Here is a 27,851-nt window from a genome sequence, read left to right on the forward strand (position 1 = left end):
CCAAGCGCTGCGCGGCTGTATCGCAACCAGGCGCTACGCACGCATCTGCCGCAAAAGCTGCTGCAGTAAAGTACCGCTGCTACGCGATCTCCTTCCTGGTGCGCGGGAGCATCGGGCGCAAATGCCGCTTGATGGTGATCCGCTGGCTGGGCTCCGCTGTACAGACAAGCCCTTCCAAGCAACTCTTGTGGATGGATGCGCACCCCGCCCGACAGGTAACCAGGCAGCGGCCGGGGGGCCCCGACCCCTCGGATCGCTCTTCGGGGAGGGAGAGGATAAAAGGCGACAGCTTTTAATCGTGGCGGAGCGGGAGGAGATTAGAGCTGCTGCCGGCGGGGCACGGAGCCCCCGGCCGTGGGACGGAGTTGGGGGTGGAGGAGAGACACACGACGACGTAGGGCAGGGCCACGCCGCTCCCCCGGGACACAGGCCCGGAGGCGGCCTGCGGGCCACCATCAGCGCCGCGGGCCGCCATCTTCCTTGCGGACGGCTACCCAAAACCAAGATGGCGCCGGGGCGGTGAGCAGTGCCGGTGTTTCCCCGCCCAGAGCGGAAGTGACGCACCCGCGGCGGCGGCAGCCGCCCCCCGCTCTGTATGGTGGTTTTTTCTTTTTCCCTTTGGGCCCCGCGTCTCGTCCTCCGGCGAGACGGGAAATGGCCGCCGAGCCGCGATAAGGAGCGGGGCCGCCGGGAGTTCCGCTCGCTAGGTGAGGAAGGGGCGGAGGTGAAGAGGCGGCGGGGAGGGTTTGCGGGACGGTGGCGTGCGTAGCCGCGGCCGAGCCAGCCCCGGGGTGGCGGGCGGGGGTGTGTGTGCGTGTGTAAGATGGCGGGGGGAGTCTGAGGGGGAGCCGGCCTCCCCCCATCTCCCCTGCGCCGCCCCTCCGCGGCGCTCGCGTCCCCCGCGCGCCGTCGCCCCTCCCGCCTCCCCTCCCCCCGCGGCCGCGCGGTGCCCGCGCGCCGCGCCGTCCCGCCCTTCCCCGCCGCGTGACCTCGGCGCTCCGCAGCCATTATCCTCGTCGCCACCCCCCTCCCCGCGCTGGCCGCGCCAGCTCCGGGGCGACGGGCCCGATCGCTCCCCCCGGGGAGGGGCCGGGCAGCCGCTGCCGCCGCTTCTTGCGGGAGTCGCGCCGAGCCGGCGTCGCTCCTCCCTGGGCCTGGACGGCGCCTCGGGGAGCGAAGGTAGAGAGCGAAGGGGCAGCGGGAGGCGGCCGCGGAGCTGCCTTGGGCTGGTTCGCGGCTTCTGGGAGTCTGGCGGGGGGGCGCGCAGAATGGGCGGCCTGCCCCGTTGGGCCTCCACCCCGGCCCACCTGCGTTTGCAGTCTTTCCGCCCTCCCTGTGGGAGATAAGCCCGAGGGGATCGCCGTGCAGCACTGTTTATAGGAATATAAAATCTCCCCGTTATCCTCGCGGGTGTGACTCTAAGGAGGGAAACGGTGCTGGGGTGAAAGGATGCTGCCCGGTATTGGATCAGCCTTTACGCTCCTTAGAGGAACTTCCCTTCGGGCATGACTGCGGTTCAAGTGCTTGTGCCTTAAACTCTGCTCCTGCTTCCCTCCCTGCGCGTTAACTGTTTAGAAATGCCCGCAGAAGCCGGTGAGGGACAGGAGTCGGTTTCATGCGCCTTGCTGAAAGGGGCTATTTTATTCCCGTTGTTGATCATACTGGAGTATATAACCTTCGCTGGATCTTGTCTTTTATTTCTCGTTCGCTTTGTAAACCCCCTACTTTTCGCCCTTAATTTTTTTAATGAAAATCAGATTCTTGTTTTTTGTGTCATGGTGATCCTTTACCAAGTCAGTGCAACTTGTCCCTTGTTTATCTCTGAGATCAAAGTTTTACCTTGACAGTAGCGGTTAAATTTTACTACAGAAAGACCCGGGGGCATACAAAACAAAGGAACTCTTGACACTGCAAGTAGTCACTGCTTGAGTAATGTTTGGTTTATTATAAATATATAAAAATGTTCCTTAGAATAGTTGTTCTTAGTGTGGGAAGGATTGATTAAAAAGCGTGCGGTTCCAGGAAAGTGCTGTCTAGCAGTTGTCTTTTTCCTCCTTTCTCCTGTTTCTCCTCTTGGATAATCTCATTGCTTTAGACAAAGTGGGGAGAATAAGATGGGGTAAAGGCTCTGGCTCCGAGACGTAGTCCAAGCATGCAGCTTCTTGTGACGGGGAGGGTAGGAATTGCTTCCTCCCACTCGTCCCTTTTGATGTTGAGTGACAGGCTGTGCTGAATGGCAGGAAGAGGTTTGATGTGTTACATACGTATCAGTACTTGGGGCGTGACTGCCTCTCCTGAGCATTGGCTCCATGACTTGAGCAAGGCTTTAGTGGGCCTGGCTGTGTGAAGCAATTCATCAGGTGGAGGCTGTGGCTGAGGGGATCTTTCTTGGGGGAAATGGGGGGGAGCACGTACTGTGGGGAAGGGCCTGTTGCCATTGGGGATGAAGAAAACTTGGAGTGGTTGTAGGAATTTAGAAAGGGTCAGCAGGGAGCTGTCGTTTGGAGCTAGAGTGCAGGTATTTGGGTGGATTGGGTTTGGGCTGGTTGTCAAGGAGAGATTGTGCTGTAGGGGTTTGAGGAATGCCAGAGAACATTTGGGGTTTGTTTACAAGTAGTGAAGATAGGGGAAGGAAACTACTGAAGAAAGTAAGCCTTGGGGTACTGTATTCAGTTTATCTGTGTGAGAGTTTTTCCCAAAGGTGGTCTGAAAAAGTGCATTGCTGTCTTGTTCATTGCTGTCATGGCATTGGCCTCCGTGCAGCCTTGTGGTAAATGGGATCTGGGAGGTGATGTGGCTGAAACGTCAGCTTTGTCTTTATCCAGAGTAGTTTTCTTCTGGATCAGTTCACTGCTCCAGCTCACCGAGCCCCTGTATGAATATCAGTCTTGGAACAGATGAGGGAGGGAAGATAGCCTTTTCTGCAGCAGCATGCTCATAGAAACCACTGTGTAAGGGCATATGAAAACACAACACAAACAAAAAAATGATAAGAATGGCTATCCAAAACAACGTGTATCCAAAAGCATGCTAATTCTTTTTTGTGTATTGACAAAATTTTTAGGAATAGTCACTTTGATTTCTGTGTTTTCTTAGTTAGAGGAGAAACATGCTTTTGTTTGCCAATAGTATTACATAAAAGAACAGCTACCAATCATATGATAGTTTTGCAGGGCTGATCTTGCTGTTATTAGGATGCTGTTTTTTGACTTAATTTGCAAATATTTTATATTGTTTTCTATGAAGAAATTAATGAATTAAGAAAAAAGCTTTTTTATTTGTTTTACTGTTCCTGGTGAATTTTCATGCTCTAATTCTTATGTGAGTATGTTTTGTGTTTGCAACTGTGGAGATAATATAAAGATTAATATTGTATAGCAAGAATAGAAAATAGGGGGGAAATATCCTTCCCAGCTCTTATTAATACATTCCAAGATAGTTAGGGCAAATTTTCTATGGTATTTTAGTATTTGTAAGACTGTAGTCATTGATGGATCTGAGTGGTATGGGTTTACAGTCACTAATGAAATGCATTCTATTCTTATTTGTGATGTGCCGCTGTTAAAATAAAGGTGGGAGGGAGAGGGGAAGAGGTAAAGAATGGATAAGAAAGCATGGCAGATGTACAAGCATTGAATACCGATGCCTTTACACTACTGTCTCAGTAAGACTGATCTTCTTTAATTCAGTGTGTGTATTATGAGGCAATATTACAAATTCTGTGGGATTTCTTCAAGACTGCCCTATCCCCTTTTGTTTTGTCCTGGTTGTAGAATCTTCATTTCTTTTGAAGCCGGAATCTCTGAATGAAAATGTGTTTTGGCAACGGCTTGTGAATTACTTTAACAAGATTTTGGCTTAAATCTTTCTGACAGCTTTCAAGTAATGCAAGAGAAATGTAGACTACTAAATAACTATAACTGAAGGATAGCTAAAATAATGAAGCTAAGAGGAAGCAGTGTTTTGCTAGTGTAAGTGGGGATAACTGTCCTAAAATGTCTTCAGAAACTTCCACGTGCTATAGAACTTTTAAAATGGCTTAACAGATATGTTTGTGTACTCTGAGAAAGCTTTAACATCAGTGGTGTGGTAAAGAATCTTAAAAATAATGTTTAAAAGTAATTGAAAACAGTTTTCTTTGTTTTCCATTTTTTTTCTTTGAAACATAGCAAATCTTAAGTGACATTTACTTCCTCATTATTGTGTTGCTTGTGGTGGCATGAGCCTGATTCTGTTGTGTATCTTGTATTTGCTTGATGGTTACACTTGCTGGCTGAGACTGATTTAAGACACCCAAAGATCCTGCTGTTAAGTTGTTAAAAAACTAATCTTGAATTTCTCTTTGGATATGAATGTGACTCAGTATCTGACAGGTAGTGGACTATCGTTTTTTTTTAAAATGTCTAGGTTTCTGTATTAAGGTTTGGTTGTTTGGGTTTGGGGAGGGCTGTGTGTGTGTTTTTAAATTCTTTTTTTTTTTCTAAAGCTGCTTGCAAGTACTGTTAAAAAGCTTAACTTTCAAGTTGTTGCTGATGGCTTTGCCAAGCTACTTTTAGGGAAGCTTTGGAATTGCAGGGCTACCAAAAGAAGCAGTCCTGTCTGGCTGCTATTGCAGCTTCCCTGTCTTGGCCCAAAAGTTTGTGAGGCTGTGTCATGAACCGTATTGGAAAAATCATTTGTATTGAGACTAATCCAGGTGGTCCATACGTTTTCTGATCTAATTCACTATGTGACTGCAGAAATACTTGTTCTGGTATAAGGGAGAAGATCGTCAGGAACGTGAGGAAACAAAGGATAGGAGAGATTGGACTGTTTCTTTAAACTAGCAGTGCCAGCTTATTCTGTTTTAAAGTACTGTGGAGCTGCAGCACCTTCCTTTGTAATATCCCCATTTTTTAGCACAGGAGTGAAATGGTTGAGAGCCAAGCATCTTTTCCCATGTTTAGGGTAGAAAGCAAGGGAAAAAGAAGCCTGAGTTGCAGAAAGAATGTGGATTACAGCCCTGGTGTTTCAGGCGTAGACCATGTTCCTAGCAGTCATGGTCCTCTCTTGAAAGTGCGTGGTGTTAGTGATGACATCTTGTGTCGCATTCTTAATATGCATCTTTGGCAGACTCTGGGTCTCTTCTGAGACAAGTCTGGAGATGAGCTTCGTGCACTGAAGTGAGAGGGGCAGCTTGTCTTTTTGATTTAGTGATGGATGTTGTGTAGCAACATATGATGCTTAACACCTCTTTTTCGTTGCCCTTTACCACTCCTGACCTAACCTGACATGGTGTAGCCACTACAAACTGACAGTGAGCATGAAAGTCTACAGGAGGAGGCTGTGGGTGATTTTATTTGGTACCGTGAAACGGTATTTTGTAGTTGTGATGCTTTCAGAGGAATGTGTACTTTTTTCACAAAAAAGCGTATAGAAGCTTACTGTTACGAAGGAGCTGTTTTCCTACATATTTCTGTATCTACCACTATTGTTCTCTAAATTAGCTTTAATAGAGGTTAATCAAATTTTAGACTTGCATATTGTGAGAATATTTACACAGACAAACATTCAAAAAATAGCTATGCGGTCTTTTCACTTCTGTTCTGAAGTATGAGCATTGTTTGGAAAAGGGGGTTTTGTGTGTCAACCTTTTATCTATTACAATTAAATGGAAACAAAAGCTGCAAATAGTTGAAGTTTTTTTAATTCAATATTTAAAGTTTTCTATTCAACTCTAAGAGTTTCTATTCAAAACTCTTCTTTTAAAATGTTATATCCATACTTTTCTTAAAAAAAAAAATAGGGAGAAGGGTAGCAAATATATTTTAGTTGTCAGGGTTGGACATGGTATATCCAGTGGCTGTTTCAAAAAAAGAACGTGTGGCTGCTTCTCACCTTGCCATTTACTAGAAAAGATTCCTAAAACTGTGGAAGTGACTGCCAGAGTTTGAGCTTTAGTAATTTAAGATCCTGTCTTCTGCCTAGAGTTTTTAAAGGTGAAGCAAATATCTTGTTCTATATCCCCAGGATCTAAAGACTTATCTAAATCAGGATTTTGGATTTCAGCTAACACTAACAGATTGTTTTTAGAAGTCAGAAGTAGAGATGATTTATTGATGTAAAATCTTGGACTGAACTTCAACCATTTAGCTGAAGTTTGTGTTACTTTTTCTGTACAAGACTTCTGAATGCCTTAACCTTTGCTAGCTAATATCATCTCGCCTTTTGTCTAGACAAGATCTGAAATGGTCCGATACACTACTGTCCTCCTTCAGAGACTCATGCTTGCTGATGATGAGAAGTAAAAACTTAATCTTATTAAAGCATATATTTTGTAGAAATTGGAAATATCTTGGTCACTACTAGTGAATGGTAAGTGGACTTTTGAAAGCGGTGTTTATGAACACAAGTGCTACATTTCTTTTAGATGAAGAAAACATTGAAAACATCTGTGAACAAGTGTGGAAGTGTCATTTAGGAGCAGTGGATGTCTTATGGCTTTGGCTTTAATGAATAATTTATCGAGATGTAGAATTTCTGGAAGATCCATCCTGTCTCTGTTGAATTGGGACAAAATTCCAAGTTGCTTGGGTGGAATTGGAAAGTTTGCTTAATGTTTAGTTAGACTACAAATGTATACATAGTTTTAAGGCTTTGAGGTAAAGAAAAGATGAGGCCAGTGAAAAGTTCATACTTCTGAGGCTGGTTTCATTATTACAATTATGCTTTGTTTCTGTATGCCTGTAAAAACATTTTTGAAGAAGGAGATATTGATTATTTAGGTAAACTCATACGATGCATTTTAATGTATGCATTTTAAACAAGAAGGTATAACAGAGTAATGCTTGTATAAATGTTGCAGAAGAAACTTAAAGATAAAGCTTTCACTGTCCTAAGTCCTCATCCTAGTTTTTTGGTTTTGTGGTTTTTGTGTTTTTTTTTTTTTTTTTTTTTTCCCCAGAAAAGATAGCTCCAATCAGGTGCAAAGCTGTAGGTTAGAGTTCAGACTGGTCTAACAGTTAGCCATTGTCCTTTTTATTCCTTCCTCCTGACTGCATGCTGCTCTTTCCCCCGTAATTCAGCTCTGGCACTTGTTTGGCCCTTCATTAAGCCAGTTTGATAACCTAGCCTTATGAAAGTGATTTCTGGGTATGAAATCCTGCTCGTTGAAGGACCCAAAGGGTGTCTGTGCTGGTGTGAAGGTGAGGATACAGCCCTGTAAGCAAGGCTGAAGGAGTGATCATGTATGGAAGGGGAGTAGGATTTGCCCCTTGGCAGTGACTAGCTGTTGAGCTGCTCCAGTCTTAACATGTGGCTTCACTGAGTCCAAGAGTAAATTTGCCATATCTTACGTGTTGTCTTCTCATGATAAACAGATTAATGTTTGAACCCATTTAAGCAAAAAGTATTACCTTCCCTTTAGTAAAAATTCATGCCTTTGACAGTCTTTTTTTCTGTTCTATAGGGAACAGTATTGTTGAAAGCACAAATAGAGAGTGTTGAAATAATTGCTTCATTGGCACCAACTAACGGTTTGAGGTAAGATTAACTTAATTCTATTTTTAAATGTTCTGATTGAACCCAACCATTTAAAATGAGAATTGATTTTGTTTTCCTAAAATTTAGGCTTGCAATAAGAAACTACAATATATAAAAGTTTCTGAAATGAGTGTATCTCTTGTAAAGGTCAGCTATCATACAGTGTATATGTACTTGTCATACATAGAATGCAAATGTATACATGCTATTGTTGAATACAGGGAAAATCAAATTTCCTTTAAGCTGAGATTAGGTTGTATTATAAACATACTGTACATCTGAAGATTGGTCAGAAAATTACTTGTAATAGCAAAAAACCAGAGGGTTCTTTGTTACTCTTTCGAAAATGATATGCTTCATGTCTTACAACAGTTTAAAAACTCTGAATTTATGTTGCCTGTGAGTAGATGAACATAAAAGATTATAAGCCATTTTCTGTGAGTTTAATTGAACACAATGAATTAGAAACCATCTTCTGAGTATAGGTTATGTAAATTTGCTTTTTAATGGCAGGAGCCAATAAAAGACAGGATTCAATATATTCTTCTTCAAGGTAAATAATTTTTTCTTAGTTAAATGGAAAGCTAGTTTGGTTAAATTTTTTTTTTGCTGGGTTAGTTTCAGATGAGTTTACATTTCTTTGGGGCCATGCAAACTCTTGTGCTACTGTGGTGGGGAAATATGGGGCAGGAGGGACCAGTTGGTAGGGGAAAGGTTGGTCTGCTTTTTTTTCAGGGGGGTTATTTTATATGTGTCTAAAATCTCTGAAATTTCATTAACTTTAAATTAAGCTCTATTGCTGTTTATTTGTCTTTACATAATTGAAATATCACCCAGGTAACAAGAAAGATTATATAAAGTACCTTGTGACAGAGAGTGCTTGTTGTGTTGAGCTTGTATTTTCAATACAATAATTTTAGGCTTCATGCTTGTTTGCAGTACAAAAGCTAAATGTTTGATTTTTCCATTTTTGTTTTAATTATTATTAAACAATGATGATGATAGGTATTGAGCATACAAAGGCCTGAAAATGTGGAGTTATTTGTTCACAGTTTATGTTCAGGTTGTCTAATGTGATACCTTTTTTTTTTAAAGCTGAGCAGTTTCAAAAGAAAATGGTAATGGGTCAAAGCTTTTATTAAATTGGGGATTTTTAGCCACTGATCTGAAAAGGAAAAGGTGTGTATTTTTTTTGTGGTTAGCACTAAGTAATTCTAAATATTTATTATGACTGTACATAAGAAGAAATGATAGTTTCTTGTGAGTTTATTTTCTTTTAGGACTCACTGCTTCATAATCAATTGTAGTTTTCATAGATTAATTTGGGCTGAAGAATGTTGAATTCTGTTGCAAGCTATATTATTTAACTAGTTTTTAAAATCTTTAAGCTGGCCATGCATTTTACATGTAGTTTAAAAGGCAAAGTTAACCTAAAAAGATGCAGGGTGGGCATATTGACTGGTGGAAAATCGGATCAGAGTGATTAGCTTTAGTACATGTGGTAAGAGAAATAATATCCCTTGGCTCAACCAACAACTGCTGGACAGAATACTTCAGGGCTTTTTCTTTGCTTATGTAAAAGGTACATTGTAGGGGACTGTAAAGTCTTTCCAGAGAAGGATGGGTGCATTGGAAATGCAAGGATACTGTAAACCACACAAATGGCAAGAATTTTGTTTAAAATGTGTAATTGTCCAGATTTATGTTATTTCTTGCCTTAATTTGCAGAAATGTGTTTTTTTTCCTGTTACTTCCTCTCTCCTTTTACAGGATCAGTTTGCAATTAGATCTGAAAAATCTTTTACTGCTTACTGTTTCAGACAAACCATGTGCCCTGTAGATTTGTTGAATTATTTAAAGTGTGATTGAGCTTTTAATTTACTAATAAATGTACTCATATTGTCTTCAAAGTTCTTTTGTTTAGGAAATGCTATACGTCTTTCTAATATTCTCATTTTAGTATATAAAAATTTTGTTCGTTTATATGGACTCTAAATAGTTGCTTCCTTTTTTTTTCCCCCCCATCCCCTCACTGCTTTTCCTTTTGGGAAGGAGTATACCTACTGGGAAAAATGGGTCGATCTAACTCTAGATCACATTCTTCAAGATCAAAGTCCAGATCTCAGTCCAGCTCTAGGTCAAGATCCAGATCACATTCTAGAAAAAAGAGATACAGGTAAATTGATGCCTTACTGCATGAAAAGTTGGTTTAGTATATTAGTTTTTATTTGGAAATTATTTTTCAGTTGCATGATGCTGTGACAAAAGTGAGCCTGGAATCTTATTTCATGTTAGTCATTAGGTAAATTCTGCTTTCAATGTAATTTCTGTTACTTTGATTGTTTAATACTTGGATGTTTTTCCTCTTGTCCTGTATCTCAAGATAATTTCAGAATGCTAATGTTTTTTTGTGATTTGTGGCTTGTTTGATTCTCCACTCCCCCTTCACATGTTTTCTTTGTCCAGTCCCTTTCCCTGTGATTTGTTCTGTATTCCTCATGCACCTTTTCAGATCTGGAGTAACTTAAGGCTTCAGCAGATAAGCTTTGCTATATCTTGTCTTCTTAGTTGCCTCCAGCCTTTTCCTCATCTTTCCTGCTAGTGCACATTACCCTCTCCCAAAAAGAGGTGGCTGAATTGAATGTTTACTGCCTCATCAGCTGCTGTCCACGGGCTGACATACTAAACTGGGGGGCCATGTAACTTTGAGTTCCAGGCTGTGAACCGTGGTGGCTGAGGAACTGAATGCCATGCTCCAGAGTGGTGATATGATAATCTCTAATAAAATGACAGGGCAGGCCCCTGAAGCTGGTAATGTCTTAATCATGTGATGCTGAAGTCTGAGTTTCACAGGCCGTAGAAGTATAGACATGTTTATTATAATCCTTTGAGACAGAAGTAATAAATAAAGATAGATTGTAGAAGTTACTTTAAGACTGTTAGTCTGCTTCCTTTACCATTCTGACTGCATTTGAAAAAAACCCTAGCATTTAGTGTCAAGGCATGCTTTTTTATTTCTCCAACTGTCAAATGTTAATGTTTGCCTTTTAATTTTAGTTCTAGGTCTCGGTCAAGGACATATTCACGATCTCGCAGCAGGGATCGTGTTTATTCTAGAGATTATCGCAGAGATTACAGAAATAATAGAGGAATGAGACGTCCCTATGGTTACAGAGGAAGAGGTAGAGGGTATTATCAAGGAGGAGGTGGTAGATACCATCGTGGAGGTTATAGGCCTGTCTGGAACCGAAGACACTCCCGAAGCCCTAGGCGTGGCCGTTCACGTTCCAGAAGTCCAAAACGAAGGTCTGTGTCTTCCCAGAGGTCCCGGAGCAGATCTCGTCGATCTTACAGATCTTCGCGGTCCCCAAGGTCCTCTTCATCTCGTTCTTCATCCCCATACAGCAAATCACCTGTCTCTTCCAAAAGACGTGCGTCTCTGGAAAAGCAGGCAAAGAAAACTGAAGGGGCTCCTTTGCAAGATAGCCCCTTGAAAAATAAGTCACAAGATGAACAGAAAGATACATTTGAACATGACCCATCAGAGTCTCTTGACGATTTTAACAAATCATCAGCAGCTTCTGGCGACATTTGGCCTGGCCTTTCAGCGTATGATAACAGTCCAAGGTCACCCCATAGTCCTTCTATTGCCACCCCACCTAGTCAGAGTTCATCTTGCTCTGATGCCCCTTTGCTTAGCACAGCTCACTCAGCAAAGGACACACCTCAACATTCCCATTCCATTCAGCATAGTCCCGAGAGGTCTGGCTCTGGTTCTCTTGGAAATGGTTCTAGTCGTTATAGTCCTTCTCAGAATAGCCCATTGCATCATATCCCTTCGAGAAGAAGCCCTGCAAAGACAATCCCATCACAGAGTGCTCCCCGTGAGGAGACTCGAGTGCGGTCGTTTTATCCTGAGGGTGGTGAACAGGAAACTGCAAAAGGTGGAAAGTTTATGAAAAGGTAAGAATTAAATTATAAGCCTAATGTTACCTCTTAAAATGCTGTCCATTATAGAGTTTTGACAAGATCATCACCGTACCCTGGAAAATGCAGTATGGAATAATGTGGAGTAGATACTACTAATTTTGTTCTGGTTGGAATTGACCTTGAAGCGTATGCCTTTTCCTCCTAAGATGCTTCAAGTGCTTGGCTGTTGGCTAGTGGAGATAGAGATGTGTATCCTTGAGGAAAAATCAGTTTGTGCTTTTCCTTTACGGTGTATTTCCTTATACTCCATTTACTGTTTAAAAAAATCTTAATTGGAATACTGCATCAGACTTGCTTGTTTAATAGTGAATTCTGTTCAGGTATTTTAAAATTTTAATGCTTCGTGTGGTTTGAAATGCAAATTTTCTGGGGGTCTAAATATGCAGATGATACAATGATTTCTTTGTTAACATAAACAGCATTGATTGCTAATTGTGTGGTGCAATGTAATGACTTGCATTACTTAGGAAAGAGGGTAGGTCTTGATATTCTTGGAACTTAGTTCTGTTGATGTGAAGGACAACATACTTAAAGTTGAATGTGTGTTTTCCAATTAACGTAAAATTCTTCAGTGTGCTCTTAAAGTGTTTCATATAGTAGTAATTTTTTTAAAAGTTGTAAAAAATCTTGCTGACACTAGACTGTTCCTATCTAATGTGACGTGTACTTCAGTGGATTTCTTATAAAATTAATTATAGAACAAAGCTGTGACTATGCTATATAGGCTTGACTGTAGGCTTTTAAATGAATTTGTCCAGTTAGTGATTTATTGTGTAAAACCACACTGCTTAGAAGATCAAAAATACGACTTCCCCTGTGTTAGATGTATTGGAGTTGGTGAATGTAATAGGACCTGTGTGAAAATAGTGTGTACATAAGGCAGTGGCCGAAATAATTAATTGGTAAGTGTATTTCTGTGTCTATGAGAGCTGCCTTCTAAAGGTTCCCTGCTTGTACACGATAGTGAATGCATTAAGCCTGTGTCAGATTTTGGAATTCTCTTAGGAATGTTTGGGATCTTGAAAATAATTAACTTTTTTTTTTATGGTATTCCTTTAACTTTTTCACTAAAAGAAGTACAAAAATGAACTTGCAGTCTGAATTACCAAATTTCATGTGAATTTGATGGAAAAAATGACTGATGTAAGAGAATGCGAAACTGGGTACCAATTAAGAAAGAACAACTAAACCACTAGCGCTTTTATAAACTCAAGCAGAGAATTTCTAGGTGTTCTACAGAAAGGCATTATATTCTTCAGATGCCTCCAGTAGTACATAAATGACACTGGGTACAGTGTTAATGGTCTGCGAAGTGTTGCATGCTAAAGTTGAATTGCCTAGAGGAATGTGTTTTCTTCTTGGTGTGAGATTGACACAAAAGAGGAATGCAAGTGAACTGGAATGAATGCAATCCAGAGTTACCAGTCTCTTCTTTGCTATCCACAGGTACACAGATGAAGAGTCTAGAGTATACCTGCTTGATAGGGGTAATACCAGGGAGAAGGAGGCCCAGAAGGAGAGAGGATCAGAAAAAGGGAGGACAGAGGGAGAAAGGGAATGGGAGGAACAGGAAACTTTAGATTTTTTCGTTGATAAAGAGACTGGGAAAGAAAAGTTTAATGACTCTGAAGGGGAGGACACAGAGGAGACAGAGGATTACAGACAGTTCAGAAAGTCTGTCCTGGCAGATCAGGGTAAAAATTTTCCTACTGCATCTCACCGGAATGCTGAGGAGGAAGGAACCAAATACAAATCTAAAATATCAATCAAGGGCAATAGAGAGAGCGATGGATTTAGAGATGAGAAAAGTTATAAGCTTAAAGAGACTGGCTATGTAGTGGAAAGGCCTAGTGCAACAAAAGATAAGCACAAGGAAGAAGACAAGAGTTCTGAGAGACTAATGATGAAGAAAGAAACTCAGTCACCTGAGCAGGTAAAGTCTGAAAAGCTCAAAGAACTCTTTGATTACAGTCCCCCTCTACACAAGAATCTGGATGCGAGAGAAAAATCCACCTTCAGAGAGGAGAGCCCACTTAGGATCAAAATGATAGCCAGTGACTCCCATCGTCCTGAAGTTAAACTCAAAATGGCACCGGTACCTCTTGATGATTCCAATAGGTAAATTATTCCACTTTACAGTGCGGTTCTCCACCTGCTTGCAGTGTCATTCATCTTTATTTAAACTAGTGGTTTCTTTTTGTGTGTCTCTCTTTTTTTCTTTTTTTTTTTTTTTTGTTGTTGATGCATTTTAGACCTGCTTCCTTGACTAAAGACAGGCTGCTTGCTAGCACACTTGTCCATTCCGTCAAGAAGGAGCAAGAATTCCGATCCATCTTTGACCACATTAAGTTGCCACAGGCCAGCAAAAGCACGTCAGAGTCATTTATTCAGCACATTGTGTCGTTGGTTCATCATGTCAAAGGTATGTATTCAGTTTATCGTACCGAATACACGTCTGACAACTTCATTTCAGCCTGTTTGCTATCTCTAGTACAGGAAGATTTCAGCCCTCTTTTAATGTTGATTTAGTCAGACTTTCTTCCTTTTGAGCTACACATAAAAATAATTAGAAGAATAATAGCCACAGAAACTGGTATAAAAAACCCCCAAGCAGCATGGAGGATAATAGCATTTATACTATGTTTTGGGATAAATTTTTGAGCCTAAGTAGCATATAAAGTTTAAATTCTTGCAGTGTAGTGTAAACATACTACATTAGTCAATCTTGTCTTACTTAGTTTTATTTTAATGGTGTTAACATACAATTTAATATTAAAGTGGTGCAGTGTGGATTGACAGGTGTCTTTTGAACTGTAAATACAGTGGCATTTCTTTTGGAGCACCCTAGAGCTCATTTACAGGTTCTTATTAGAAGGGGTTTTTTGTCTCAATAAGATTTAAGAAAAATTGTGCTCTAAATGGTACTAAAATACAGAGATACTTAATTTTATTCCTATTTGACAGTATTGTAAGTGCTGGAGCCAGGAATTTCACTTACAGGAACTTGGCAGTGGCTAAATAAACCTCCATTAAGTGAATTGCACACTAATCGTTTTCTTTTTTTAACATAATTTCTTTAATTCAACAGCAGTGGCTGTTGCTTACAATAAACACACAAAAAACCCCAACCAACCACCACTAACAAAAAACCCCACCAAAACCCAAACCCAGACCATCAAAGCAGATATGAACCTAAATGAAATACATGTTCTGTCAAAGTTTTCTGATGGAAAAATAGATAATTCCTTAAAATCCAGTGAGGATATCTGGAGAGTTCTTTAGATGCTTTTTTCCATAGCATTTACTTTTATGTCACTGGGCTACTGTTTTGTTCTTGTGTTTAATGTAGTGAGATAATATGGAAGAATTTGCTGGTGAAAATAATTTTGCTGTATCATCATACAAAGGGGGAATGTGAAAATGTTTAATTAGGTGACCACTTTCAGTGGTGTATCTGTAAGCATTGTTTTTTAAGATGCTTTAGCTTCTAAAATTGCAAAGATTTGTGTGCCAGAAGTATGTGCTAAGGTTCTGTTAAAAGTCTCGTTTTATTGGCAAAATTCAGATTGCTAAGGCCAAATGATTTCCTGCATTTTGAATTACTTATAAAGAAGAAAGTAATAGTCAACAATAATAAATAATGATAATGTGTTGAAAAAAATTCTTATTGGGACACCTGTGTAGAGTGTAACGATTCGTTGTGAAAGTATCTATTTTATTGATATGTAAAGAGATCTAAGGCTTAGTTCAATGAGAACTTTTGTAAGTTTTTGCTTATACGGTACCTATGTAGGCTGTAGGTGAACTAATATTCCTGAAACTCTCACATGTTGATCACAGAATAGACTGTTTTTCTGTAAATTTTTGTATGTTAAAGAAATACCTGGTAAATGTAACAGCTTAACAACCTATCTGGTCAAGTTATTAGAAAATGTACAGTTACCGTTGTTTTTGAAAGCAGAATCTCTCTTTAAGTTTCAAATTTACTGTGGTCTATGATCAGATTTTAGTAACTCTTTTGACAAATTGAAGTTATGTTCATTATTGGTGTGATGCGACCAGTCTGAACAGCTCTTTATTAATGTAGAGCTGAAAATGCCCAGTGATGTTTTCTTTTTCATTGTAACTAGGTCCTGGAATGTGTTTTCAAATGGCAAAATCCATGTTACAAAAGTAAAATAGCTGTTGAAAGATACAGATGCCAAACAGGCAAAGTTGAACCTTCTGTCTTCCTGGCAAAAATGGCATAAAAACAGAGTTGCTAGCTCAAATTCCTGTGTTTGATGGAATTATGATTGAGGCACTACCCTTGTAGTGGCCGTTTCAAGTTTTAATGGTTGGTTATGAGACAAATACTGGATGCCGGGCGGTAAGTTGATACAGATGTATGTTGACCTGTTAAGCGGATAGCTTGCTTCATATGTAACATTTCATAGCTCATGACTTTATGTATTTCTATATTACATTTAAACACATTTGTTGAGCTGGTTTAAAAACTGAGTTTTGCTGTTGCTAATTTAACTGTCTCTGAAGGAAAGAGAAAATTTGTCAGAGAAGTTGTCAAGTTTGCCAAGATGCCAGATGCTTAAGTGAATTTATTTATATATAGGTGTGTTATTGTCTTGAATTGTTTATCATCACAACTTCAAATCAAGAAATTGTATTCCTTTAAGAAATGACTTGTTAGGTCATTCATGTAGTTATTGAAGCATATGTTGCTTAAGTGTTTTCACTGAATTAACTCTTATTTTAAAAATGTTAAAGATGAGACGAATAGTAAAATGTACTTATTGCAAGTATTCATGACTCAGAGTAACTTCATTTTCTCTTACGGGCAAAGTATAAAATAACTTAAGAAATTGCTCCTTTCTCTTTCATGAGAGGAAAATGTCATTGAAAATGAGCAAGTCTAATCAGTAAATGATGCTTGAGTTAGATGTAAGACAGTCATGGCATAGTTATAAGTAGACTTGCAGCGATGCTGTGCACTGTTACGTTGTTTGGGTTACAGAATATGTAAAAATAGGGAAAACACCACATTTGCTTGTCCTGATAGATTTATTGAAAATACTGTGGGTTTTGCCTGCTACTTGCCTTTCTGTCAGGAGTAGAATACCTGTCAGTTGAATTAAACTAATGAAACAGTGTTTTTCTATTGTAACCAACAGAGCAATACTTCAAGTCAGCTGGAATGACCCTAAATGAGAGATTCACTGCATATCAAAAAGCTACTGAAGAACACTGCACACGGCAAAAGAGCCCAGAAATACATAGGTATATGTTAACTGCATATGTAGATGCTTTGTGTTTCAAATAATGTCTGCTAATATTTCTTTCGAGAACCCCAAACACTTTTTCTAATCTGTATGGAGTAATTTGTCAATTTCTGTGTAAATACAAAATACCAAAAAAGCCCACCAAAATCCCTTTCTGTAAAAGAGAACTCATCTGAGCCAAGTCTGGCTTCATCTGTGATTTTTGTAGCAGATGTCTTCTCTACCTCTGTATCTCATTTAGGATATATTTACTTTTCTCACATGCAGTGCTCAAATATTGAGGGGCATATGTTTTGAAGATGAAAAGAAACCCTGTACATGCATCTTTATTCTTCAGTGTGAAATGTTCCATCTCATACTACTTTAGTTTTTGTGTGTGTTAATTTACATCAGTTTTTTGAAAAATCTGAGACCCTGAAAGGTAAGAGGGTAGGCATGCAGACGTAGTTTCTGGTCATTTGCTATAGTTTTATGATGCAGTGTACTATATTTGTGTTGCATGTGAGGACGTGTTATCTCCATATTCAGTATCCAACTTTACAAGTTTTCTTGACTGTTAAGTATTTTTGACTTTACAGCCAACTATCATAGTGTTGATGATTTCTTGGGGAGGGTGGGGGGGGGGGTGGATCTTCAACTGGCTGCATATGTTTTGAAATAACTCATTAAACATTTTTTGTATCTTCAAAATGTGAAAATGTATGTACAAAATGTGAAAAATCAAACTACCTGTTTTCTGAATTTGTGTTTTTAGTGTACTTCACACAGAACAGAACCTAAGTTTTTAAGTCTGCTTCTCTATTCTGATGGTGGGGCTTTATAAGCAAAAAGGTGGTTCTGCTGCCAAAATGCCTTGTTTCTCAGTTTTCTATTGAAATGTCTGAGGCCATTAACAGTCACATACACATATGGCAAGACACTGCTTTTATTTTACATTTAGGAGGATTGACATCTCTCCAAGTACCCTGAGGAAGCATACTCGTTTAGCAGGTGAAGAGAGAGTCTTTAAAGAAGAAGGTCAAAAAGTAGGTTCTAAGTAAACATCCTATCTGCATTTCTAAACTTAATTTATTGTGTTTACCTTTAAATCTGAATTTCAACTTTGTGTTTGTATGTAGAAATACAAAAAAAATTTGTATTTATTGTGTCTGGAGTACTTGCATTTAGAACAGTATTTTTTTTTTCCCCTTCAAGTAAAACATGTCACCAAGAAGCCAGTTTATGTAGCATGATTTTGCTGTGTTGATAATGTGGTATATAAGGTCAAGTCTTCTCCCACCTTTCCTTTCTTCTTGGACATTTCTTGATCAATTTTGTTGGCGCTAAGCTGCCCAAGGACAAAGATTAGAAGGGGGGAAAAAGAAAAAATACGGATGTGGTCAGTGAGTAGTATGGTTGAATTGCAGAGGTCCTTGTGCTCTGTTAAAAACAGTTTGCCAGAAGAAATTAATACTTAAACATCCTCCCAAACCATGTGTAATGGTCTATCTGCATCAAAAAATGGATATCCCATTGGCTTGATGGGAATGCTTGTCTGAAACTGAAATTCTTAGCTGTTTTTTTCCCAGATCTAGCCATTGCATGTAAAGGGCGTTCACTTAAAGTCAATTCGTGTGCTGAAGAGTTTGTTGAAAAATATGTAAATTCTTTTTGCTTTTTTGAAAACTGATGCACAACTTGCTTTTTCATTCAGACTGTCTTCTGGATGCTTTATTTCAAAATTTTGTTCCAAAATATATATTTGTTTACAGGGAGATAAAAAATTAAGGTGCGATTCTGCTGATCTTCGGCATGACATTGACCGACGTAGAAAAGAGCGAAGTAAAGAGCGAGGAGACTCAAAGGGTTCCAGGGAATCCAGTGGGTCAAGAAAGCAGGAGAAAACTCCAAAAGATTACAAGGATTACAAATCTTACAAAGATGACAGGTAAATATTTGAAGTCCTTATATAGGTTTTTAGCTTCTAATTAGCCTTTTGTAATTGTAAGCTTAATTGCTTTCAATTTTCAATGTATAATGGAACATTTAAATTTAAACAATTAAAATTATTTGTTTTACAGCAAATATGTATTATCTGTCTTTTACACGGCTTATGGTGGATGAGGACAAAAACTTTGGAATAGCAAGCTAACACTGAAAAAAAAAATGACAAATTAATCTGTCCTATTATCCAGGCTACATCAGGAGGTTGGACTTCAATGCAGTACATTTCTATAAACAGTTTGTGTAAGAACTTTGGTTCGTTATGCTTGATTCCGCACTTTTTCAACTCATAACACCCAGAGTATGAGAATCTTACTGATACTTAGGTTTTAACATGGGTGAGAAGGGGAATTTTTATTTTTTTCTAAAGCCAGTGGGCTGTTCTTAAGAAAAAAATGTTAGCATATCTCAGTGGATACTGTGTAGCAGTGGTAAGAGTTACTTCAGGTATGACCTTCCTTTGACTAGAATATTAAAATCTTGTAAAATCGGGTCAAATTAGTACCACTATGGGGTTACTAAAAGTCTTGCCGTAGGAATTTTTTTTCCTGCTTTGTACTGGATATACAATGAATACTTACTTATGCTTCCTGTTTCCCACTTACTTCCTGACTTTGGTATCCACATTATCTTCCACTGGCTAATTCCGTACAGCCGTCTACATAGGGAAGCCCACACCATATCTTCTGAACAGTGTGCAAACTGAACTATGTAAAGTTACTGTAAAACTTTGCCGTGAGGGTTTTCTTCCCTTCAACTTCTCGTTTATTGCCTCAGAAGAAAGGCAGATCTTAAAAGTAACAGAATTTCTTCATGGCATCAAAACCTAGAAAAACTGTATTTGCAGTTTGCAGACTGCTGCTTTCCAACTCGCTAGCAGTAACGTACATTTAGTGCATTTAAATGTGTAAGAGGAGGCTGGAAAGTGGAACTATATTTCACCTTAACATCTGAAATACGTAACATGTATGTGACTTTTTAACCAGAAGGGGGATAGTTTTTCATAAAATATAAAGAGACCCTTTTAGTATAGCATGTTACAGATTATCTAGTACTTTTAAAATAGCACACAGTGTATCTTTTTATTTTTCAGTAAACAAAAAAGAGATCAAGACCGTGCTCGGTCCTCTCCATCTTCCTCCCCATCTTCTTCCTCATCCAGTTCTCGAGAAGAAAAGGATTGCAAGAAAGACAGAGATGAAGAGTTCAAAACCCACCATGAACAGAAAGAATACTCTGGTTTTGCAGGAGTCAGCAGGCCAAGAGGCACCTTTGTAAGTTGCTCTCTTCTTCTTCCCCCAAGTTATGAACACTTCACCAATAGTAATAGCATAACAAATAAAATGAGGAAATGTTGCAGTGAATAATGTTAGGCTAGACTTCTTTCATAGCAGTGATTCTCAATGTCATGTACCAAACCTGAAAAGTTGTTTTTTTCCCCAGCACTGCCCAATAGCAGTTAATTGGTGTGTAAATATGCATTAGCATGCTATTGGAGACCCTAGCGTAAGAGTGGGGAAAACGATTTCTTGCTTATTCCTTGCTCTTTTGTAATTGTGGTGATTCCTAACAGGATTTGAATATTTACCTTTCTGTAAAGATTAAATCTTGTGATCTGACCTCTTAGCTCCCTGCAGCTTCTGTTTTTCCCTGTCATTTTCAGTTTGGTTTTGCCCTTGTGATGCCTGCAACTCGTTAAATAGAGAAGGGCACATAATTAATAACATACATCAACCTTGAAACAGCTGTATTGAGGAGAGGAGATGGTATACTTGTTGTTTTTCGGTGTTTCTTTGGCCTGGACTAGCCACAGTGAGCATGAAAGCTCATTAATTTAGCTCTGGAATGTGTTTTAGCATTGTGATTTGGAAAGTGACACATTGACCACTGTAGTCTTCAGAAAAATCTTAAAGTTAAAAATTCCATGTTAATGATATTACTGATACTTAATTAGGAAATGTAGAAGCATTAGGAAAGACTAGGAATCAATAAAGGAAGCCTTGAAAAGATAAGGAACACTTTAAAACCAAAACAAAAAAACCCTAAACCAAAACAAAACACAGAACAAAAGCAAGTTCCATGTTTGGGTGGGGAAAAATTGTCAAATAGACTTACATAATGGGTAGGAGTAATTTCATACTTTCACAGTAATTCCTTCATGTAGCCTGTACTTGAGACTAAATAATGCTAAAAGGCATTGTTTGGTATAAATGTACATTGAATTGTTTATAGTTGTGTAAAAGAAATTTTGAACCACACATGAGGGTGTCTGAAATGCATGTGGGGTGTGCAACCCTTGTGTTAAGGTTTGAATCTTCCATCTAAAAAACTCTATGTAGAAGAAAATTCAAAGTTCAAAATTTCTAACACTGACAGTGCATAATTTTCTCCTTTCTTGTTATTTTTTTAATACATTTATACTAAGGAACATCTATATGGCATAAATGTATAAATCCTTGAATGGTGTAGGCATCAAATAAGGCAATATCAGCTGTATAAGCTAGTGGCACCAAGTTAAACAAAAGTAGGGCTTAATAGCCCCTCACCTCTCAAAGAGAATCAGTCGAAGAAAACTTATTAGTAGAAGCCTTACTGCTTTATAAAACCAGATTGTACATATTGTGAAAGAGATGCTACTTTACATAAAACTTAAGTAGATGTGAATTGTAAATTTAATATTCTACTAATTTAACTACTGGTGACTCCCCGTTCTGACTTACGCACTAATAACTGGTTTAATGTTCTTTAAGGACATACATGGTCACACACAGGCTTATTGAATAAACTGTGTCTGAACAGGAGAATCTAAATAAGCCAACCTGTTGACTCAAATACTCTCTTTAGGGCTACAGTTTGGATAGTATTGAAACATACAGACTGGCTAGTGTAGGAACGTCTTTGTAATTTAGGCTAATAGTGGCTGCATTTCAGTAAATACTGCTTTGCTTTTGGAGTAAATAAAATGTTGCGGTTGTGAATCCTCCTCAAAGCACAAAGCCCTGATACACTGGGAGAGCATAGCTTGCTGGATAGGGGAGACTTCACTGTAAGCTAAGCTACCAATTTCATGTTAAATCAGCAATGATTTTTCACTAGCACTTGCTGATAGACTATAATGTTTAATTCTAGACTTTTTGTACATAAACATCATGAATAGTTTTGGAGTAGGAACACAGAAATAAGAATAAGCAGAATCTTTTAATGACACTGTCATTGGTATCCAGCTCCTAAAGAATTCTGTGTGTAACAGTTCTGTTTAAAAGTTAACTATTTTCTATAGAAAATGTGGTCCTGTCATTTTTGTGATGGTCTTTGCACTAAGTAGGCCCATAAAGATAACATCATAATGGATTTTACCTGCTGTATTTCTTTGCCTGAAAGATGACCTGGTGGTGGGAGAGTGCTGATACAGTGTTGAGGAAAGCTCTAGATATTTTTCTTTAAGGGAATCTGATCATAGGACCTAATACCAGGAAATGATGATTTTTTTTTTCCTCAATCCTGTCATAATTTTATCTCTACATCCTTTTTTTCCCCCCACTGTGGTACTGCTTATTGTGCCCTAATTTTGTAAATGTTTCAAAGCTATTGGAAATAAAGTATGTAGTATTTCCTTGTATGTTTTTTTAGGTGATAGTCTGTCACTTTACAAGTGATTCTCCAAGCAATTATCTTTTCTTTTTTTGCCTTATTTCTTTTTTCCTACAGTGATTAGATAAGTCTTACGAGCCTTTTATGGATTGTTTTTCAGTCTAATTTCAGAGTAATTTTAAAAATGTCCAGCATAAACTCTGCATTAGAAGTGTTTGGGCTCTGTGGAATTAAGTGTGCATAATACTTCAAGTTAATTATAACTTTTTTGATCTATGTTTATATAACATACTTATTTTTAACAAATTAATTTCCAGTCATGTTTTTGTACAGTTAGTCTGAAGACCCAGTTCTGTGGTTTTAACTAGGCTGTTACAGAAATGGTGTTCTGCAGTAACCGCAGGTTTTAGCAGTCTTATCTTCCCAACCTAACATTTCTTCTCCCCTTGAATGGGGGATATAAACTCTTATTTAATGTTTTCTACAAGCTAAAAATTTACATGCTGAGGAAACTGTATATTACTACGTAGTGTATTCTGAGTTTTTTCTTTGTTGCTGAGAGACTTTTTAGCCTAACATATTAAAATTCTGTTCATTATAAAGAATATTTAAGACACTATTTTTCACTTCAAGCATTGCTGCTCTGTACAGTACATACTGTTGACTTTTCTGAGTAAAGAATTTAATCATTTGAAACTTAATTTGGCCTAAAGTACATTTCTGAATCTCAGTTCAAAATGTTTGAGTAACACAAAGTGGATATACTTATTTGAAAACTGCATTGTTTGTATGTATTTTTAGAATCACTTTCTCATAACTGATACAACTGACTCCGTAAATGACCTCTCTTTTCCCTCTGACAGTTTTCTCCCTCTTTCAGTCTAGTTTTTCTGTTTGTTTTTGTCTGTGAACAGCTTCAGAAGCTTCTTCTGACCTTTTGTTGCAACACAGTGGTTTATTAGCAGTCAAAGGAAATTTCTTTTTGGTGGTTGTGGGTGAATTTATGCCAAGAACTCAAATGTGTTTCAATTAAGTTTCATAGAACCATTATTTCAAAGTGAATGCTTGAATATATTACTTAAGGTAATATGTGAATTTGAAAATGGTTTTACACTTGCAGATACTGTAATTAAGCACAGAAAGAGCATTTTTTCAGTAATAGAGAACTTGAACTCTTCTTTGTGGTTTTATGTAAATGGATTAAATGACATCTTGGTTAATCAGTTTCGAATTAGGGGCAGAGGAAGAGCCAGAGGAGTCTTTGCTGGAACAAATACTGGTCCCAGCAACTCAAATACTACTTTTCAGAAGAGACCGAAGGAAGAGGAATGGGATCCTGAATATACCCCAAAAAGCAAGAAATACTTCTTGGTGGGTGTGGAGAACTCAATATCTTATGCATGCTTTTGTTTTTTCAAACTTTCTACAAGTGTAGAAGTAGCATGCATGTATGGACAGGGACTTCAGTTACGTAACCATGAGAGTATCGGGGTGGTTGTAGTGCCTGGTTCTGCTTCTCGTGTGTCTTTCCACAGCAGGCTGGCGGTAACTGAGGCCTGCCATGGAATTAACCTCTAAAACTTTCATCAGTGAGTGGGGAAGAAGGCAGACTCAGACTAAAATGATTTTAAACAAATTTTAAACCAAAAAGACTTGTGTTTTCCTGGATTTCATTTGAGCTTTGTCTTAGATTTGTCTAGAAGTCTGCGAAAGTGGAAGATCAGGGAAAGCTAACGGTATCTGTTATTAGCAGTCCTTCTGTTTCTAGTTGAGTAGTGTGATAGCCATAAGAAAATCACCTTAGTTTTGATGCCTTTTTCCTATCTGGATTATGAAAGGAGAACTGTTGATGTAACCACCCAGTAAGTAGTGTAGCATACTGAATATGCAGACTTTCTTCCAGTTGATCTCCTTAGCAATGCAAACTTCTAAGGACATAGTTTCACCATGGAAAAATGCTAAGTAGTGAAGTTAGACATTCTCCTGTAGCATTGTAGTTTGTCACAGATACGTGTCGTGGTTTAACGCCAGCCAGCAGCTAAGCTCCATGCAGCCACTCACTCACTCTCTCCTCCCCCCTCCCAGTAGGATGGGTAGGAGAATCGGGGGGGGGGAGGGAAGTAAAAATCTTGGGTTGAAATAAGAAAGATAAGAACAGTTTAATAACTAAAAGTACAAGAATAACAATAATAAAATGTAATAAAATTATAATGAAAAGGAATCTCATTTTAAAAAGAGAAATAAACCCAAGAAAAGACAAGTGATGCACAATGCAACTTGTCACCACCTGCTGACCGATGCCTGAGCAGTGATTCATTCACCCCAGCCAGCTCCCCCCGGTTTATATACTGAACATGACATCCTACGGTATGGAATATCCCTTTGGCTAGTTCGGGTCAGCTCTCCTGCCCACGCTCCCTCCCAGCTTCTCGTGCACCTCCTTGCTGGCAGAGCATGGGAGACTGAAAAATCCTTACCTTAGTTGTTGCAAAGTATCCTAAACCCTCAGTGTGTTATCAACATTATTGTCACACTGAATCCAAAACACAGCACTGTATCAGCTACTAGGAATAAAACTTAACTCTATCCCAGCTAACAGGTAATCCAAGAAACAATGCAGTCACAATTTGTATGTTTGTACCAGGAGTTCTCTGTCTCCCCACACATATATAAACTTCTCTGATCTATAAACATAGAAAGAGATGTGATAATCTTATTAAGAAATTCTGTGATAGCTAGAACAAATACTGGTAGCTATTGTACTTTTTTCTCATTTCTAAAAATGTTCTTCAATTTAAAAAAAAAAAGCTGGCCTTTAACTGTTCTTATAATACATAATTGCTAATAAACTGCTCTATATAGGTGTGGTATGTGTTTAATAGTTTAGATTTCTTTCCAAATCACAAGTAAAAAAAAGATGTTGAAGCAAGTGTACCTCACTCTTCTAAATATAAACCATTTTTATATTACATAATTGTCTGTAATGTTCATGCAGTGCATAGAATGATTGTCAGGAGACTTACCAAACTATGTAAGGCTATATTTGGTAGTAAGATGGAAAACTTAAAGCTAATTAACCAGAGAAACTCAACTGTTTGTCAGATTTAAACAGTTTAAACTTAATTTGCCCTACGTTGCGCAGGTGAAGCAGGGTTTCTGAAAACTGCCTTCTAATTACCTTTCCTTCATAAGTATAAAGAACTACCCATGATAGAGGTCAAAACTAGTGAGTAGTTAGTTCTTCTGACTGAAGATAAGTGACAGATAATTGATTTGTTACTCACAAACATTTGAATAGACCCACAGCTAATAAGGGCTCTTAAAACAATTGCACTGTTGTGGTTTTAGTTACAGCATAATGAATTCTAAGGATATAATTCATCATGTATTCTATAAATTATGACCTGAACTGTTAAAAAGTTACCTTGATTTTTTTCTATGTATAGTATAAATTTGATACAGAGTACTAATATTTAAGGGGTACATTTAAGAGGTGTTCTAACCTCATTCTCTGTCTGGTATTATTGTAGCACGATGACAGAGATGATGGTGTGGATTATTGGGCCAAAAGAGGAAGAGGCCGTGGTACTTTCCAGCGTGGCAGAGGGCGTTTTAACTTCAAAAAGTCAGGTAGCAGTCCAAAGTGGACACATGACAAATATCAAGGGGATGGGATTGTGGAAGATGAAGAAGAAACGATTGAGAATAATGAAGAAAAGGATAGACGCAAAGAGGAAAAGGTAAACAGTTTACTGATTAGACAGTTTATCTTTCAGTATCTCAAGTAATTGCATGGGTGTGGGAGGGGATCACTTTAAAAGGTTTGGTTATTAACAGTTTACAACAAGACTGTTTTCTTTCTTTTCCACAGGAATAACCCTGGAAGAAAGTTGTAGCTGAAAGAGCAGCTCTTGCACCACCCACCCAACATTTTTAATATGTTTTTTTGTTGTCAAATGAATGTAAGCATTTTACTTAAATTTTACTGTTGGAAAGTAGTTTAGAGGGATTGTTTTTGTTTTAAGCCTTTAGAAAAAAAAATCTTGATATAGTAAACTATGTTAATGATCGTACAGGTAGAAAGTAAAATATTTGTAACAACTTTTAAGAAATTTTACTGTTTGTTATATGCAGTGTAATTCTGCTTTGTCCAAATATATGGTCAAGTACAACTCTAAAAGTTTTGATTCTCCCCTATGTCTGTGTTTTATTCTGAAGTAAACTTACAGCTCTGCACACCTGAAATCTTGGAGCAGCATTTTTTATAAACTGATTACTACTTCTGTGTTGCCTTTTTATAAGAAGTGTATTCAAGGGTAGTTATCCCGTCATAGTGTAAGTCAAACAGTTGTACAAAATGCTGATTATGTTAGTTCGTGAGAATCACATTTACATAGTGTGTCAGTGATAAACCTGGATGCTTACTTCACCCTGCTAGAGAGTGCAGCAAGAATTTTATTTGAGAGTGAAATTGTCACTCTTCTTTAGTAGCCTGAGAAATACATATGTATATAAATAGTAAAGTGAGTTTCGAGTGCATTATTTCCCTTCTGGAATATGAGTTTTAGAAACTATTTCCAAGTAACTGCTGCTAGTAACTTTTAAACAGATCTGAAAACTGGAGTTCCCTCCCCCATCTCTGTAGTTAGTGCAGAACTACCTACAACTAGCTTAATTCCTGTAGCTTGAGTCTAGAACAGTCATTTATTAGGGATACCTCGTGATTTGCTTTGTCATTAAAAGATGCTTCTCTTGTCAAGGGTAGCTTCATACAACTTTTGAGGTTTTATAAACCAAGGGTTTAAACTCACTACTACAAAAGTGTGCTGTCCATAAAGTATTAAGTACAAATGGCATTTTCAGGGCCATTAGCAATTATGGTTTCAGCATTCTGTCGATAGCTTAATCATCAACAGAACACTTTGATATTGCTACCGATTTCTTAATTAATCTAGTTTCTTTATCAATTTTGGTTTCAGTTTGTTAAAACAGCCTCTTTAATTTCTTTATGTGGACTTGACTCTCCAGGTATGTAATCTGGCAAGAGTAAGTCTTTAAATCTTCAATCACATTTACAGCTTTAAGTGAAATTGAGGGTGGGGGAGGGGAGAAACAAAAAAAAAAACACACCACAAAAATCCCTGAAAAAATAAAGCAAGATATGTTAAAACCTGGATCAGTAAAGATATACTGAACATTTTTATCAAGTGTAAATTACGTTACAGTGCCCTGGAAGTACATTTCTTTAGTATTCCACTTTAGATTGTGTAAATTTGAAATTATAACTCAATGGTAAAATTTAAATTAACAAAATGTGTGAGAAATGAATCTTACTTTCTTCAACACCAATTTCTAAATAGTTGCGCTTCTAGTATTTTTGTAGCCAAAGTGCAGAAGTTAGTCTACAACAAGAAGTTGTTTTTTTGGTGTTTTGGGTTTTTATTTTTTTAAAACAAAAACAACAAACCCACAAACCTAGTTTAGTGGTAG

The 27,851-nt window shown here is 38.3% G+C and overlaps 2 protein-coding genes across 16 annotated transcripts in view; one reads left to right on the forward strand and one right to left on the reverse strand.

The window, feature by feature from the left end:
• LOC141921076 (uncharacterized) overlaps positions 1 to 202 on the reverse strand; it is a 34,566-nt gene extending 34,364 nt beyond the window's left edge. The window contains exon 1 of the mRNA XM_074819014.1: positions 75 to 202. The gene's annotated coding sequence lies outside the window, so the exon portion shown is untranslated. The remainder of the gene's footprint in view (positions 1 to 74) is intronic.
• BCLAF1 (BCL2 associated transcription factor 1) lies at positions 86 to 26,606 on the forward strand. 15 transcript variants are annotated; one of them, XM_074819000.1, is made up of 14 exons: positions 86 to 215; positions 7,448 to 7,521; positions 8,035 to 8,074; positions 9,574 to 9,697; positions 10,579 to 11,484; positions 12,958 to 13,629; positions 13,764 to 13,933; positions 16,680 to 16,785; positions 17,728 to 17,812; positions 18,539 to 18,714; positions 19,864 to 20,044; positions 23,586 to 23,732; positions 25,892 to 26,101; positions 26,233 to 26,606. In XM_074819000.1, exons 4-14 carry the CDS (start codon positions 9,594 to 9,596, stop codon positions 26,236 to 26,238), a joined length of 2,763 nt encoding a protein of 920 aa, XP_074675101.1. In that variant the 5' UTR covers positions 86 to 215; positions 7,448 to 7,521; positions 8,035 to 8,074; positions 9,574 to 9,593; the 3' UTR covers positions 26,239 to 26,606. The 15 variants fall into 15 exon arrangements, 13 of the variants coding, with proteins under 13 accessions (XP_074675101.1, XP_074675098.1, XP_074675093.1 ...); XM_074818997.1 differs by lacking the exon at positions 8,035 to 8,074 and adding an exon at positions 8,617 to 8,700; XM_074818998.1 differs by lacking the exon at positions 86 to 215 and adding an exon at positions 546 to 707.
• The last annotated feature ends 1,245 nt before the right edge of the window (positions 26,607 to 27,851 follow it).

The sequence above is a fragment of the Strix aluco genome, chromosome 3 (assembly GCF_031877795.1).
Source record: "Strix aluco isolate bStrAlu1 chromosome 3, bStrAlu1.hap1, whole genome shotgun sequence".
NCBI lineage: Eukaryota > Metazoa > Chordata > Aves > Strigiformes > Strigidae > Strix > Strix aluco.